The 16878-nt window shown below is 39.6% G+C and overlaps 2 protein-coding genes across 6 annotated transcripts in view; one reads left to right on the forward strand and one right to left on the reverse strand.

Annotated features, from left to right (window-relative positions):
- Positions 1–2438: 2438 nt before the first annotated feature.
- Tmem126b (transmembrane protein 126B) lies at positions 2439–9626 on the reverse strand. Its single transcript, XM_076547194.1, has 5 exons — positions 9468–9626; positions 6469–6587; positions 4801–4991; positions 3826–3937; positions 2439–2760 (listed from the first exon to the last, which is right to left on the reverse strand). Exons 1-5 carry the CDS (start codon positions 9546–9548, stop codon positions 2562–2564), a joined length of 702 nt encoding a protein of 233 aa, XP_076403309.1. The 5' UTR covers positions 9549–9626; the 3' UTR covers positions 2439–2561.
- A 238-nt stretch (positions 9627–9864) lies between these two features.
- Dlg2 (discs large MAGUK scaffold protein 2) overlaps positions 9865–16878 on the forward strand; it is a 1859766-nt gene continuing 1852752 nt past the window's right edge. For 4 of the 5 annotated variants that reach the window (XM_076547134.1, XM_076547135.1, XM_076547136.1 and 1 more), the window contains exon 1: positions 9881–11471. In XM_076547134.1, the coding sequence (XP_076403249.1) occupies positions 11453–11471 (19 nt within the window). In that variant the 5' untranslated portion in view covers positions 9881–11452. Of the gene's footprint in view, positions 11472–16878 lie in introns of all 5 variants that reach the window. The other variant, XR_013043174.1, reaches the window with a different exon arrangement.

Genomic DNA, 16878 nt, shown 5'->3' on the forward strand with positions numbered 1-16878 from the left:
ATGCAGATAGGAGATAAGTAAATTGTAAGTGAAGGCAATTTGTAACTAAGAGTGTGCTTAGTATACTGATTTAGGGTAGAGAGCAAAGGGATATTTTTCTGTAGGAGGCATGGATGTCCCTATGTTCACAGATAACACTAGGGGAATCAGGAATGTTCGAAACACAGGGCTGGACCGGTTTCCACCCAGAAGGCTGGGAGTGGACGTGGTTAACAGCCTGGTAACCTTTGTACTACGTGTGTGGTTGAGACCACACTGGATCCTCCCCAGACCCTTATCTTGAGCTTGTTTTTCGTAGTCAATCTATTAGAACCTATCTTTGTGGAAGATGTCACTTGCACTTTACAAAATGTTTCAATGTAGTCATGTCTTAAGTTTATTGTGCATATGGGATTGAGTTAATCACCACTAGGACACTTTTTACAAAATTGTGCTGTGCTTAAATATGCCTAAACTACACAAGGTCAGACTGTCGAAGTTTGAACCAACACCTGCTACTGGGTCTTGTTGAACTGAACTGCCTTCTTGCCTACCTTGGATCATCACTCTGTTGGCCCTGGTGGTTGCAGAGATCCCTACAAATGCCACCCAAAGTATGGGGCTTGACCCTTGGTGAAGGTAGTAAATTTTTTTTCTGTAAATAGAAGCGGAGGGTAGGAGTTGGGTCCTCTTACTCAAGGGGTCCCAACTGTGAGAATGTGAAATTAGCATTGGTTCTTCTCAGTCCTCTGATGCAAAGCATTTTATACGATTATTGAGATATCTGTTAAGACCCAGAGGAGCAAACTATTCAGAGCAACAGCTCTGCAACTTTGTACTAATGACTGTAAAATTCAATCCTAAACTTGGCTGGCTCTGCCAAGACCTGCCAAGATGTGTCCTGATGTGGAATATTTGTACACTGGGTGAAGATTTCCTAAACAAGGTTTCCTAAACAAGGAACCATTGATGTTGATAATTGGAAGTGCATAGGAGCTAATGCAAAAAGGGCCCAGAGAAGGGGGATAAAATCCCTGTCAATTATTTTGCAACCTGGACTGCAGTAATGTATTGCTTGGATCCTCTCAGGAAGACCATTAAAAACAACTGTCAGCTGGACACTGTAGTTCGACTTTTCTTTGGGCAGCCAGCTCACAAATAATGACATGAAGACTTATTATTAATTATAAAAGGTTGGCCTTAGCTTAGGCTTGTTCCTAACTAGTTCTTATAACTTAAATTAACCCACATTTTTAAATTTATGTTCTTCCACAAGGCTCATTACTTCCATCTCCATTCTGCCTTTCTCTGTATCTGGCTGGTAACTCTCTCATGCCTAGATTCCTTCTTCTCTTTTTCTCTCACCCTGGAAATCCCACCTATCCTCTCCTGCCCAGCTATGGGCCATTCAGCTTTTTATTACACCAACCACAGCAACACATCTTCACCCAGTGTACAAATATTCCACATCAGGACACATCTTGGCAGGTCTTGGCAGAGCCAGCCAAGTGGACCCTGAAGCCACTTCCCACTGGGACTGAGTCAGGTGTGTTCAGAGACCGCACTCCCGTGTGATCTGAGCAGAACTTAGAGTCCTCCAGCTCGGAGACCCTTTCTACTGCCCAGTTCTGGTCCAGTGGGGAGGAGTCTGGTGGCATCGCCTGAATTAGGTAGCGCCACTGCTGTATGACCCACCAGAGCTCGGCTGCTTCTGAGCTTTGTTTTCTGTTTCCCCTCACAACAGGAATGACCTAGTACAGACTGATCAAAAACTTAACAGGTTATACATTCCTCCCTTTGAGGAGACAATCCTGTGTGTTTACTATTCCTCGTTCCCCTAGTGCTTATCTGTCAGCATGAGGACCTCCATGCCTCCTATATTTTCCCCTCTTAAGAACTTCCTGTTCCTCCAACATTTAGCTCATGCTACTTTCCCCATAACATCATTTGCCTAAATAGTTAAGTTACAATCTCAGTTCCCTCACATTATGTGTGCATCTCTTAAACCATTTAATACTATGTGTTCATAGTTCTTATTCCTCTTCTGAGAAGTCTTTAGGGATCATTTCTTATTACATGTACAATCCCTGATGTATACCAGGTACCTGCTATGTCTGCATAGGTAACACTTGAGGCTCCAAACCCATTTCTTTCTTTCTTTCTTTCTTTCTTTCTTTCTTTCTTTCTTTCTTTCTTTCTTTCTTTCTTTCTTTCTTTCTTTTTCTTTCTTTTTTTTTTTTAGATTTATTTACTTATTTATTATGTATGCAGGGTTCTGCCTGCAGGCCAGAAGAAGGCACCAGACCTCATTACAGATGGTTGTGAGCCACCATGCGGGTGCTGGGAATTGAACTCAGGACCTCTAGAAGAGCAGCCAGTGCTCCTAACCTCTGAGCCATCTCTCCTGCCCCACTAAACCCATTTCTATGCACAACAAAGAAAGAAGGACGAAACTTGCATTTGTTTTACATTTATATTTACTGAGTATCTGATATATGCTAGGCAAAAGGAGCAGAGGTACTTTTCACTCTCTGACCAATGCCTGAGTCCTTACAAAAAAGTCCATTCTGCCGAGTTGGCCTCTACTGACTCTTTGGTTCATCTTCAGGCCCAGCTTTTGCACGCATTCTTTCAAATACAGCATAGTGGTGTGAGCTATGTAATATTCCAAAAAGTGCCTGAAATACTAGAGGAACGGCCATTGCTTTTATCCCAGTTTGACAAAGGGTTAACCAATGGAGTATAACTCTTCCTTTTGGTGGCAGTGGAACAGTATGATACCTGAAAATGAAAAAGAGACAACCATGTCTCCTGGACTGACACACTATTGAAAGCTGCTGATTTCTCCTAAACTATACTCATTTCTAGTATACGTCTATCATGTAGATAACAAAATTATATGTTAGCAGGCTATTTTGTTTTGACTAGCCTGTAACTAAAGAAAAAGAAGAAGTTATCAGCACTCCCTACCCCCGCTTCACCCCCCCCTGCCAAAAAAAAAGGAAGGAAGGAAGAGAGAGAGGGAGGGAAGGAAGGAGGGAGGGAGGAAGGAATAGAAGAGAAAGGGCTGGAGAGCTCAGTCAGTAAAATACTTGCCATGCAACCATGAGAACCAAAGTTTTATCCCCAGAAATGCAGGTTAAAGGAAAAAAAAAAAAAAAAAAAAAGCCAAACCTGGTGATGTGTGCTTACAACCAGTGCTGGGGAGGCAGAGACAGATGGTCCCTGGGGCTCACGGTCTAGTCAGCCCAATGACAAGCTCTAGCTCAGTGGTTCTCAACCTTCCTAATGCTGCGGCCTTTAATACAGTTCCTCATGTTGTGGTGAGCCCCAACCATAACATTATTTTCATTATTTTCATTACTACTTCACAACTGTATGCTTGCTACTGTTATGAGTAGTAATGTAAACATCTGTGTTTTCCAGTGATCTTAGGTGACGATTGTGAGAGGGCTGTTTGACCCTCAAAAGGGCTGGCTGGGATCCACAGGTTGAGAACCACTGCTCTAGACCAATGAGAGATCCTGTCTCAAAACCATAAGGTGAACAGGCATAGTGGCATGTGTTCAAACCCAGCACCAGCAAAGGCAGGCAGATTTCTGAGTTCAAAGCCTGCCTGGTATACATAGAGAGACCCAGGCTATTCATGGCTGCATAGTGATATCCTGTCTCAAAAATATAAAATCAGGTGGACAGCTTTTGAGAAATAACACCTGGAGTTGACTTCTAGCTACATGTGCATGGCACATACACACACACATAGAGGCACACACAGGCACACATATGCATGGGGGGGCGTGAAAAATGGAAGAATAAAGTAAAAAGAGAAGGAACGGGCAGACTTACTTTACTGCCAATTGTCCATTTTTAGAAAAAGCCAGAGCACTGGGATATGAAATACCACATATAAAGCCAATCAGTACACTTCTCAGAATACAGTTTTCCTTGCTTATGTTACCTAGAAAGTGAAAGAAAAGTTGGTTTCCTTTTAATATTTAAGATAACAATTAATAAATAGAGCAGCTGTCTCTCAAAGCAAAGTTATTTTGCTATTTGCAACCACAGGTAAACAGTAGAAGGACTTTAGGAATTCAAAGTCTGGCACTTAATGGGCTTAAACGCATCTTGTTTTAAAACAGTACTTACTTATTATACTCTAAAATATGGAGAATTATCATTTATGTATGCTTTTTACAGAAGCAACGTCACAGTAAGAATACTAACCTATCACATCCAATACCTGGATTCTAGGTGAACACACATACATATTGTTTACTATGTGACAGGTATATGCTAGGTACCAGGAATATAAGTGTCTTTAAAATAGACCTTTTAGTCAAGTGTGGTGCCACACGACTTGAATCCCAGCACTTGGGAGGCAGAGGCAGGGGCATCTTTGAATTCTAGGACAGCCAGGGCTACAGAAAAAAAAAACCAAACTTATCCTGAAAAAGAGTGTGTATGGGGGGAGGGAACACTTCTAGTCAGTATATTAGGGAAGAAAGTCATTAGACAAAGATTAAAGACAAGTGGTAAGAGGGGCTGGAGAGACAGATCGGCACTCGAGTGCACTTGCTGTTCTAACAGAGGACCCAGGTTCAGTTCCCAGAACCCACAAGGTGGTTCACAACCACTCCCAATTCCACTTCTATGGGAGAGCATCACATGCCTTGCTTGATGAGGACTGTTGCACAGATCAAACCAAGAAATACATGTAAATGATAAAATCATATACAAATATCTGAGAGTATTACAAACATTTGTTAATGAGGAACTTTAATTCATAATAGCCACATTATGTATTGAAGAATTTAAGTTTACCTGAGTGCAAAGCATCAGTTACAAAGAGCTTGTAAGTAACGACGGTAGACAAAAATGGAAGGGTAGCTAAGGTAGCAAAGGTCTTCAAAGCTTCATGTTGGACCTTGAAACTGCTTCTGAAAATGGCGTTTGCCAGTACTCCAGACATGGCACTAGTAGTTCCATAGAAAATTCCATGCTTATCTAAAATACTGATAGGACCAAAGGGAAAAAACTAAGATTAACATGACATTCTTTAAATGGATCTATTGTTTCTTCAGTAGTTATACACTATAACATATTTACCCAGCATCAAATGTTTCGTGTTATTAAAATAATTGTCTCAAAGGAAAAAATTATTTGTTTAAGATCATCTAGAAAAAAAAGCTATTTTCACACGGTTAGTCTGTCTAGAAAAGAACTATCTGTGAATTGGCCCATATACATTTGAAATAATTTGTCTATGGTTTATGAAACTTCAGTGAATAAGATCTGAAAGATTTCGTTTTACTTAACCCTGGCTCATACCCGAATCAATAAAGCTCTACAGTTGAACTGTCGTTTAACCTCTTCTTGAGTTATAGGGGTCAGGGAGGGGGTCCACGTTTGCAAACATGAATATGAGGCTGGTACTGGTAACTGTCCACGACTGTTCTTTATTAGTTAAGGCATGATCTCTTAAAGTCAGAGCTCACACTAGTTTTGCCTGCCTGCTTGCTCTGGGGATTGCCTCTCTGTTTTCTAAGGCTGGAACTGCTGCACACCTTGAATGTCTGTGGTTTCTGGGCATCCAAACTGCAGACCTCAAACAAAAAGAGCTCTGACCACCAAGTCCCTCCCCAGCCTTGCCAAACCGACTTGAATCATAATTGCTCACCAGTAAAAGATAAGTACCCTTCAATTTGGTTTCATGCTAATTGTTTTTAATTCAAAGAATAATTGTACAAATAATATTTCAGCAATGAGTTTGGGCAATTTTTTTTTTTCAGAAGCAAAAGAAAGGACTTACAACAGCCTCTAATGAGTTTCAGGGGCTCCAAAGCTCCTTTCTCGCTTCCCCCAGTATATGCTCACATACGTAGCATATACAGTTACACAAACAGACACATAAATAAAAACAATATATAAAAAAGAAGCAAAAGAAATTATCCAGACACATAAATAAAAACAATACATAAAAAAGAAGCAAAAGAAATTATCCAGTCTAACAAATCACTATTTCAATCCATTGCTCAATCCACTGCAATTTCTGTCCAGTTCTTTTAAAAAAAAAAAAAAAAAGAGGCATTCTTCATAACCAACTCAGTAGGTAGTTTTCTGTTTGTTTGTTTGTTTTCTTTTTCTCCATGAATTATTTATTAGCTGTGTTTTCAGAACTTTTGTATAGGCATCTTTTGGAACTTCAATGTTGCCAGTTTTCCTAAGACCCTTCCCCACATATGTGAATATCTAGAAGATTCTCTTCTTAGACAACTGTTTAAGATAGCAATTCAGGCAAGAGAAACTGTGAAAGCCTATAGGAGAAACATTTTGGCAAAATGTTATAGTGGTGACACTACCCACTTTTAAAGAAACAAACAGAAGGAGCAAAACGCAAGCAGTTTCTTAAACAATCCTTGGAGACTATGGTAATAAAAAGGATGGATGGGCAAATCAAGTTGGTGACTCAGTTATCAGTGCGTCTCTTACTCTTTTGTATAATATTCAAACTTTTTTTCAATGATTTCGGTGATCACAGGTTTTCTGAATTTTGCATCTCCTAGAGAAGGAATCAGCCGACCACGTGTATAAATTGCCATCTTGATGTTCTGAAAAAAAATGAAATTCCAGAGTCATAACAGCTAACCATACTAACACATAAAGCTTTATAAAACTATATTCAGAGTAAAACCATTTAGAGTCTAGGAATAGTCTAGATACTGTGGAATCTGCTTTCCCAATTTTTTAAAGAAATGATTCAATCAATATTGACTGGGCTCTTATTTTTGTTAAGATAATGTTTTTTTTTTTTTTTTTGGTTTTTCGAGACAGGGTTTCTCTGTGTAGTTTTGCGCCTTTCCTGGAACTCACTTGGTAGCCCAGGCTGGCCTCGAACTCACAGAGATCCGCCTGCCTCTGCCTCCCGAGTGCTGGGATTAAAGGCGTGCGCCACCACCGCCCGGCCCAAGATAATGTTTTTGCTGAGTCACACACAAACTGGGGAAGTGATGGTTTCTGTGTTTGCATATGTGGTGGCTTGAGTAGGAACAGCCCCACAGGCTCACATATTCCAATGACGGTTGTCAGGGAGTGGCACTGCTGGAGGATTTAAAGATTAGGAGGTGTGGCCTTGTTGGAAGTGTGTCACTGTGGGTGGGCTTGGAGGTTTCAAAAGCCCATGGACCTGGGCAGTCTCTCTCTCTCCTCTCGGTGCCCCCACCTCGCCTTCTGCTGCCTGTGGATCAGGCTGTAAGCTCTCAGCTGCAGGGCCACTAAAATAACAGACTAACGCTTTGAAACTGTAAGCACGCCCTCAACTAAATGCTTTATTTTACAAGAGCTGCTGCGGCCCTGGTGTATCTTTGAAGCACTAGAACGATGACTAAGACAACCGATTAGCAAGGCTGTCTTATCACTGAGATGATTTTTTCCCCTTCAGTATAGCTTCCTCTGTTCACTCCAAAAGAAGAGAAGGCCCTGTTTACCCTCTTCAGGTAATGGCACAAACAGTACCTGCTTGTGGACAATGATCGCCTGTATTCTCTTAAATGAAAGCCTGAGCTCATTCTGTAGACTATTTTGGAGTAGGAGTGGGTAGGAGAGAGAGCCAGGAGTGCTTTGGAGATGGGTACTGTTCCAACCTGGGAAGAGGCAATGCATCACGGTTATATTGGACTTTACATTTTATATTCAGTTTCCTAGTAAGGCTTGGGGTAGAAGGAAGGCCTTTGTCAGAAACATCTATGTGGTGTACCATGAAACCTGTATTCATGGCAGTGGACTCCGGGACTGTAAGGTTCCTATGTCCACATGATAAGCAGATAACTACCAATATTGAAAGAACACAAGGGCTTGGCCAATGAATTGGTGAAAAATTAAAAAAATAAATTTCAAAAATAAATTTCAAAAGAACCTATTCTGAATGTCTAGCTATGGGTCAGCCTTTTAGGTCTTTGTGGAAACATTTGTTAAATCCTTTGGTATTCTGACATGTAGCTTAAGAGGTTTTAATTTCATCCTAACAAGGAAATATGAACATTTCTTACAAATCCAAATTTTTGGTTGCAAATGTTTACTTATTTCATTAGTGAGAGTTCTACTGATTCAAAGTTCAGTTCTTTTTATTTTTTGCTCTACATTTTTTGGATTAGTCAATGAATAGTTATAAAGTCAAAGTCTCATTATAGATTACATGTTAATATTTATAAGTTAAGAGCACATACTAAACCTCAAATTAATGAAAAACCAATGGATCCGGACTCCAGGAAATCAACACACCAAGTATGGTTTCCTTTATCTTAAGGTGGTATACAATAGATCAAAAGACCAGTTTTTCTGCCTCAATACAGAATTGTATTGAAGTCAGTTCTTTTTCTTTAAAATATCTGAGGAAGATGGGGGGGCACAGAATGCTTCACAAATTATAGATTGAAATCTTTTGCTCCTCCCCCCAACTGCTATCCAAACAGAAAATAGAAGAGGAAACTACTTTCTAAGAGGGATTCTCTACCCAATCCATCTAGTGTACTATGAAGACAGGTATCAATAGCACCATGGCTAACCAAAAAACCTTACAGAAATTTTTTTTTCTGCTCTCATCCAATTCACTGAACAGTCCTCCCCATCACCTACAGAAAATTTCCAGGCCCTTGAAACAGCCCTGGGGAGAGGAGTACTCAGAATTACGGTTGCAGGACAATAAATACTGAAATAATGAAAAGCGACAGAAAATATTTCTGGCACCTGGTGTTTGCAAGGCTTTCGATACACTATACTTGATTAAAGCAAATATAGACTATTGACTTTGCCAGAGGTTTTTACTTATTTTTGTGGATAGAAGCCGGGTGCTTCAGGCATGGGAAATGCTCCCTCTTCATTTCCGAAAGAAGGCTTTCAACAAGCGTTGAAATGAAGACTTTTCACCACAACCAACTTTTAATCTAAAAGTTAAGAAAGTTCAAAGTCACCCAACCGATCAGGTCTCCATCCCTGTACAAATAAGTGCATTTGTGCAGGTGTGCGGTTTGCAAAGTGTTTTACAGTGTGTTGTATTTTTAAGTATACTTTTGACTTGACCTTCAGAATTTTATCCAACATTCTTACACGATTTATCCAGCACTGGTGTATATTAGGTTCCTAGGTCATCAAAAGAGTGAATGTTTTCAAGAATCCATCACAATCTGGCTCTAAGTCAGGACAAACAAGATCAATAAAAAGCAGAAAACTTAAACAGAATGATAGAAATAGACATCCGGCCTGGTGGGGTTAGGCGAGAAGGTATTCCTAATCAAAGAAAAGGCTTGTAAAAGGTCCTCGAGGAAGAGAAACAAGATACAGTTAATCTGGAGTAGACTTCGGGTCTACGTTGTTAGGAACTGGAGACTTTATTAAGCCCTCCATAGAGTCGGGACCAGTTCTCTATTTGCTCAGATCCTTCACGTGTACCATCTCCGAGGAGGTGACCCACACCATCCCAGGTTCCCGCCTACCTGGGGCGCTTCTCTATCTTCCATCTGCTCCACAGTAGCAGCCCTCACTGGAGACCCAGTTTGGGTCTGCGACACCGCCATCTTGGCGCCTCACGTGACTGGCTGTAGGGCGTGGCCGTAGAGCCTGGGGCGGGACTTGCAGCTGGCTGACAGCTCGCTCCTCTCGCCGGGTCCGCCCCCACCCAGTCAAAAGCCGCGCCCCCCAGCTGGGCGGAGATTGGGCGTGGCGTCCGGAAACTGCGACTGCTCATTGGCTCCGAGGAAGGCCCAGGCGCCCGAGGGCCCGCCTCCGGCCAGCCTTGCTTGTCCTTTGCCTGCAATTTGTCAGCCTGGCCGCCTCTTGGCCAACCTGAAGGGAACCTGGGGCGCTTCGGGCTCAGGCCTGTTGCTGCGCGCCTTCTTCTCAGGGCGGCTGGGGTAGTCCAGCGCTGGCAGCTCGCTCCTTCGGCCTGGTCGGTGTGTCAAGGCCGTGGCTTCTCGGGTTCCTCCTCAGAGCCTCCAGCCCGCCTCCCCGGCGCGGCCAGAGCAGCACGGACTAGCCTGCTCTTCCCAGTCTTCAGTCCCCTCATAGTCCACCCTCAAGCCCCGCTTGGAAAGGGTCCAGTTAGAAATCCCCTCTCCCCTGCTCCCCAGAAGAGCCCTGGTCGGCCAGTGTTTCAGGGGTGGAGGGTGCTGCGAGGAGGCCAGGCGCGCTTCCGTGCACGTGAAATGCCCAGCAGCGTCTCCCAGACCCGCAACCCCCGACCCTCCGGTCTCCATGTCTTAGACAAGCCAAATTCGAGAGTTATATAATTTCTAGTGCTGCTGTTTCTCTTGCCCGAGGAAACACTTCATCGCGTGGAGGGTGCAGGACATTTCGGTGCTCTTCTGTATAAGACCGGGGTGTGGGCAGGGGTGGCCAGCGGTGGCAGAGAAATGTCTTTTCTGCAAAAGGAAGGTGGGTAGATTGGAGAAAGACTGAGAAAGGGTGGATGTGGAAGCCAAACAGCTGCACTCCCATTTAGGATATCGCGGACTATTTGCATAGTGTGTGGTTGCATGCCTAATACTACTACAGCATCTCTGAAAACACCTTTGGGGTAAGGTTTGGTTTCTCCTCTCCAGCAGCCTCAGTGTTTTTCCTCGCCGGATAGGGAGCTGCTTGGATGCAAAGAGATGGCATGATGTGAATGACTCCAGTGTGAAGAAGTCTGCTTCGCCAAATCATCCTGCATCAAGTGCCCATTGGATAGCACTGTCACTTTAATGTCTCCATGCCAAGGGATTGCTTTCCTTCTTTTCAATCCTCTCGGTTAATACACGGGAGGATCAGAATCAGAGGGGCATTAAGGATCAAGCTTTGGGGGCTTGGAGAGCACAGAAGAAAAATATGAAAGGGACAAGCTGGATCCTGTTTTACTGAGGGGGTGAGATCCGGAACCATTAAATAGAAGGGGGCCTTTGCATTTCTGTTCTGCCCCAGAAAACTATTCAAACTCACACACCTTTTAAAAGACTAGAGTCAGACGTTTTTTAAAAGTATTTTTGAAGGGGGAAGTTTAAACATTTTCCTAAGAATTGATGCTCTTTATTACCAACCATTTCGATCATGTATAAAGTAATGAGACAACGATCCTAAAATTGGTCTGTGCCTTAATTGAGTTAGTCATTGAACATCCAAAAGTATTCCTGCCGGAAGAGAGGAGTTTTAATAACATTTTCTATGCAGACAGTAACTTTCTCAGCTTTTAAAACAAGAACACATATTTTACAAAAATTGAAAAACTTATTTTTTTCCCTCTGAACACTGTGGGCAGTGTAAACTGTTTGGTTCTGGAAAAATGCATCATTATTTTCTTTATTTGAAATAGAAGACTCAGCCTGAATATCAAGGCTGAAGCGTGAAGTGGTTTGCAACAGTTAACCTGGCTCCATCTCAATTCAGCTGGATCAAGCAGAGACTTGCAAAGAGATCTCGAGTCCAGTGTCAGTGGAGAGACCCAAGAATGCCAGTCAAGAAGAAAGGTGGGCTATAAGGTTCATATATAACATTTAAGTTTCCCTTTTTTTGGCTATGGTATTTGTAATTTATATTGTATTCCATTGGAGAGCAAAAATTTGCCTTGTTTTGAGTAAATACTCGTTGCAATACTATCTACTCAGTAGTACTTTTTCAGTAATATTTTGCTATAGTAAAATTAAGATGATATTATAGACATATATGAATTAATAGACCAGACAGTTGATGTTGCCATTTATAATCAGAATAGATTCAGTGCTATAGATTTGGGGTTTTCCTTAGCTTGTTAAAGCTAAGTTTAAATAATATTTTAAAAAGTAACTGGTACAATGGAGCTCTTTCCTATGAGCTTAATATTTATTGAATGATTATGTAGTTGTAACAGATAGCAAAATGATGGTGTCTACCCTGAGCAAAATTATAGCTTTATTATTTATAATTAAAAATAGACTTCATATTTGAGTTTATTCCACTGTAAATCTCCACTATTGTGGTAATTCACAACTTTGGTTAATTATTCTTATAAATAACATGGTTATTATTCAATAACATGCTTGGGAAGTTCCCTCAAATAAGACATGCACTTGCTTTTTTTCCCCCATTTCAATAACTGTTATAACTTTGATCAAAATCCAGTGGGGTTTCTGGAGCATCATTTATTATAGGTCAGAGACCTTAAGGGTTCAATTTAGCCTAGATCTACCTGAGATGAACTTTATTCCATAGGACCTTAGTGAAATCTGTTTTTTAAAGATGACATCAGTAATAAAGTTTATGGAGAGGTTTGAATAGAAATTAAGAACCACCTTGAAATTTACTGTTCTGGGCTAGTATTGTTTCAAATTTTGTCCAGTTATGTTGATTGCTATGCTATTGAACCTGAGACCACCCTAAGACATATTTTCATATAAGATCTAAAGAAATTATATGGCTTTTTTATGTTGTTCAGTCCATCTGCTTGTGGGTTTGGAAGATGTATTGAGAAAAATCCCAGTCAATGAGGTGCTTTTGTCTAAAATAGTGTATGTAAAGGGAAGCAGTGCTATCTAAACCTATTCAAACATCTACAATTGTGCTTTTCCTCCCTGGGGTTGAAAAGTAGGACTGTTTATCATTCCCCATAAGACCACTGGAAGGGGTGAGCTGTCTTTGATTTTTGGAGCTGTACCTGGCCATGTTGGCTATTGTTGGTTTATATGCAACAAGAAAGAAAGGTTTGGGAAATGAGGCCAATAAACAATGTCTTTGATTTCTTTAACTCAGTGTGTGTTTTTTACTCTATCTACTATTTCTGTAGACAAATATTTTTTGGAGTACTTTATTTCACTTTGCTTACAATTATAAATGGCAGAGAGAAGGAAGTGGTGAGGGAGGGAGGAAGAGAGAGGAGGAGAAATCACAATTGATGTTCTAGGCGTAACTTTATGTAAGCAGAGGGAACTTAAGGGGTCTAAAGCCAATAGACTCGGTTTCTTAAAAATTACAATTTTTAAAAAAATTCTAGATATTGTTGTCATATTATTGAAAGTTAATATTTCATGAGAAAATGTTACGTTTGTTCTCTTTGTCTTCTTTCTTTAAAATGTGAGTTGATACAATGAGATAAATTTTTAAAGGTGATCAACAAGTTCTTCTAAAAAGGTATATATTGGAGTAACACTAATGAATCTGCATTATGGAAACAATTTAATGAATTGATCTAGAGAATTTATGTTGTTTTTAATTTTTAAAAAATGTTGGTATTCACATACTTTTAAACAGAGGCTAGTCAAATTATTGCATGAGTTTTGTATTTTAATTGCTAAGTTTGCTATGTCTACTGCTTCTACAAATAAGAAAAGTGTTTTAAATTTCAATTAGATTTTATAGGTCAGACTGCCCTTCATTCTTTTGAATGCTTTTCTCCATTTATTGTTACATGGTATAGATATGTGAGGAGGAGTTAGATGTAATGTGATGTAAAATAACTACCCCATTGAGCCAAGTGTCTACTCATTGTCAACTATATCCTCATCAGAATATGAAGTTTTCCTGAGACATATTTTAATTTGGTGCTTATTTTGCACATTATTTCCATGGTAGAGAGGATATTTCCTCACTGATAACCTGTGACCATGATGGGAAGTGGGAATGGGTGTGAGATCTCATCAAACCCATTTGAGGGACCTATTCTTGGCCAGCAACAACTGCTCACCTCACACGTGCTCTTCTGCATTGTGGCCATTATTGCATCTGTTTCTACCTTTCTGATCCATTCCCCTTCACATTGTTTTTTATGGACCTTAGCTTTATCAACTGAAGACTCTTCTGTTCTGTTGTTACAATTTTTTCTCGAGTTTTTTTTTTTAATCCAAGATTCTATTTTCTATAGTAGTAACTTAATTTACTCCCAACTGAACCTATAGGACATATTTTAGCTTGTAAAAAAATGTAGAGTTAATCCAAAGTAAGATATGATGCAAGGTCATAGAAGATTGAAGAAACTTCTTGAACTGAATGATAGAATTTCATATTAGTCATTAATGTTAGAAAAAAGTTAGTTATGGTTTGGGCTTCATGTTTTCAGTAGAAAGTTGTCATTTTAAGTTGTTCCAATGGAACTTTTTAGTGCAGTGAAGTTTCGTTCTTGAACATTTTTGTCAAAGTTATTATATACAGGAAGGAAATCATTCTTTATAGTAATTGGCGATAAATGCCACTTTCATTTCTGTGGTTTTGTAAAAATGCTCTAGTTGTCTTCTGGGTATCTTTTATGCTGACATATAACCACCCCCGATATTAAGTCATTTACAGGATACTTTTCCCCTTTGAATTCTTTTTTTGCAGTTGTTCTCAATGTATAAAATGGGCATCTATAAAGAGATGTTTACCATGTATTGAAACATTGTTTTCATATTCATTCTTTGACAATAAATATTTAGAAGAAAGATGAATGTTATGTATTTTGTTGTATGTAATTTAGAATTCTAAAAATGATGATATCATATATCTTATAGGCACCCTTATCATTGAGATTGGTATTTCCTGGCCACAATCTTTTATGGCCTTGCTTTGATGATCTTGCTCATTTCTGATTTTATTTGGGGAAGGGACCTTATGACTATTCTCCTTATTCTTTCTTCATTTAAAGTTTTCTTCCCTCATTACTTGTTTCTGGCACTTTGTGGCTTAAGCTAGTTGCAGTGTATCTCTGACTTACATTTGCCTCTCTTTACTATCTTGTCTACTCTTTCCATCTCTGTCATTTCTTTCTGTTGCTTTCTGAGCTCTTGACCCTCCTGCCTCTGTCTCTGGCTTGCTGGGATTACCGATGTGTGCTATCACAATGCATTTGACTTCTAGCTCATCTTAAGTTAAAGAAATCTTTTGGAAGTTATAAATAGGAATACATATGCATGAATTTATTGATGGTTCCTGAATGGCTGCTGTTTTCCCTTTGCATTCATGTCTCTAAATTTATCTTTGATCTTTCATGTTTGCCATGACAGGACTTTATCTAGATGCTTCTTCTAGCCTACAAAACTTCATTTTCATCCTCATATTTTCCTCAAAACTAATAAAAACTCAAAAGAATTATGCCCGTATTTGCCCAGAAAATATTGAAAAAAATAATTATCAAAGGTTTGAAAGTTCTCTAAGTAAATAATTTGCTTAGGATGTTTCTTTACACTTTAAATTCTCTGAAGTCGTCATTTCAGTGTTGCTAGAGGAGGTTTGGAAATCATGAAGTCACAGGTTCTTGATGTTGGAAAACAACCAGCAATCCAGGAGACATAAGGAGAGAGTATTCTGGACAGAGAAACAAAAAATATTTTTTGTCTTCACATACTGATTTAGAGGTATGTTAAGAATCAAACAACAGTCATGAGTTAAACTGATCTATTAGTTGTTTTTATTTTATACATGCTATATATTGGAAGTTGCGAATAATATAGTAATAACTTGATACATAAGAGGTGTGACATGCTAGGTTTAGGGGAAACTGCTCAGAGCTCCATTCAAAACAGAACATTTAATCTTCATTTTAGGCTTGCTACTACTTACTTTTTTGGGTAGCAGTCTAGTCAGTGAGAAGCTATACATAAAACATTGGATTTAAAAAGTGTTGAATTAAGGCATTCAATCCATTCATGTTTGGTTCCTCATTATTATATAACTATATTCACTGGACTATAAGGACACTATTCTTTTGTAACCATATGTTCTCTTTATATCCTCTTATTTCTTAATATTTACAGTTATCATGTCAATGATTACTAAGTATTTTATCATGAGGCTGAGATGCACACCACCTTTTATATTGGGAGCACAGAATTATTTCCTAGTCACAGTTCCTGCTCTGGAATTTAGAGCAGCAAAGATACAAGTGCTCTGCATCCTCCATGTGGGCTGCTTTGTCAGCAAAGGATCATGAGTTTCACCCAGACTCTTCTGTCCAGTCAGTCATTTCAAATTCCAGCTAGTAAGCTTTCTGCATGGGTTCAATTTTTAGTATGTTTTGCAAAGCTATTTCAAGACTTATGGCCAAGTCACCTCTAAAATGAAATGGTTGTTCTGACCCCATTTATTTTAGGCCTTTTTAATCAAGAGCTGGCCATGATGTCTCATACTTGTTATCCACTTCCTTAGGAGGCTGAGGCAGGAAGATTGACATAAGTTTGAGGCTACTCAGGGCTACACAGTAAGCTTCAGACCAGCTTTGACTTCAGAGTTGAGATCCTGTCTCAAAAACAAACCAACAAACCAAAAAGATCAAGAAGAACAATGCAAGGTAAAAAATTCCTGTGAAAATGAATCATGTCATTTAAACTTCCAAAGAGTATGGATAAGATTGTGTAGCCTCTCTCTTCTGACGATACTATCTTGCTAGCCCCCGAGGTTCTACCTAACCCTGTTGGGGTGGGATTCTAAGGCTTTTATTTGATTGGGAACATTCTGGAGCTCTCTCATTGAAGTTTGATAGTAAGATTTGAAAGAAATTTACTAGATTCTATTTTATTAGCCTTCATAGGTAATAATCTAAATTATTTTAAAAGGTATGCATTTAGAGCAAATGAATTCAATCCTTTATCCACCCAGTAAGGGTTCATTGAGTTCTTACCATCTGTCAGATGTGTTTTAGAGAGGCAAATGGTATTCCCCCTGTGCTTTTATGGTTCTTTTTAAAAACTTAAAAATTATTTTATCTGTATCAAAGTTTTGCTAGCATTTATTTATATGTACCAAGTGCATGTCTGGTGACTATGGAGGCCAGAAGAGGATGTCCAGTACTCTGGGGTTACAGGTGATTATGAGCCTCCATGTGGGTGCTGAAACTGAATATGGGTCCTCAGCAAGAATAGCAAATGCTCTTATCCACTGTTAGCCATTTTTCTAGTTCCTGTCTTTATGATTCTTGAAATCTGTTAGGAC

Source organism: Peromyscus maniculatus, chromosome 1, assembly GCF_049852395.1.
Source record: "Peromyscus maniculatus bairdii isolate BWxNUB_F1_BW_parent chromosome 1, HU_Pman_BW_mat_3.1, whole genome shotgun sequence".
In the NCBI taxonomy this organism is placed as follows: domain Eukaryota; kingdom Metazoa; phylum Chordata; class Mammalia; order Rodentia; family Cricetidae; genus Peromyscus; species Peromyscus maniculatus.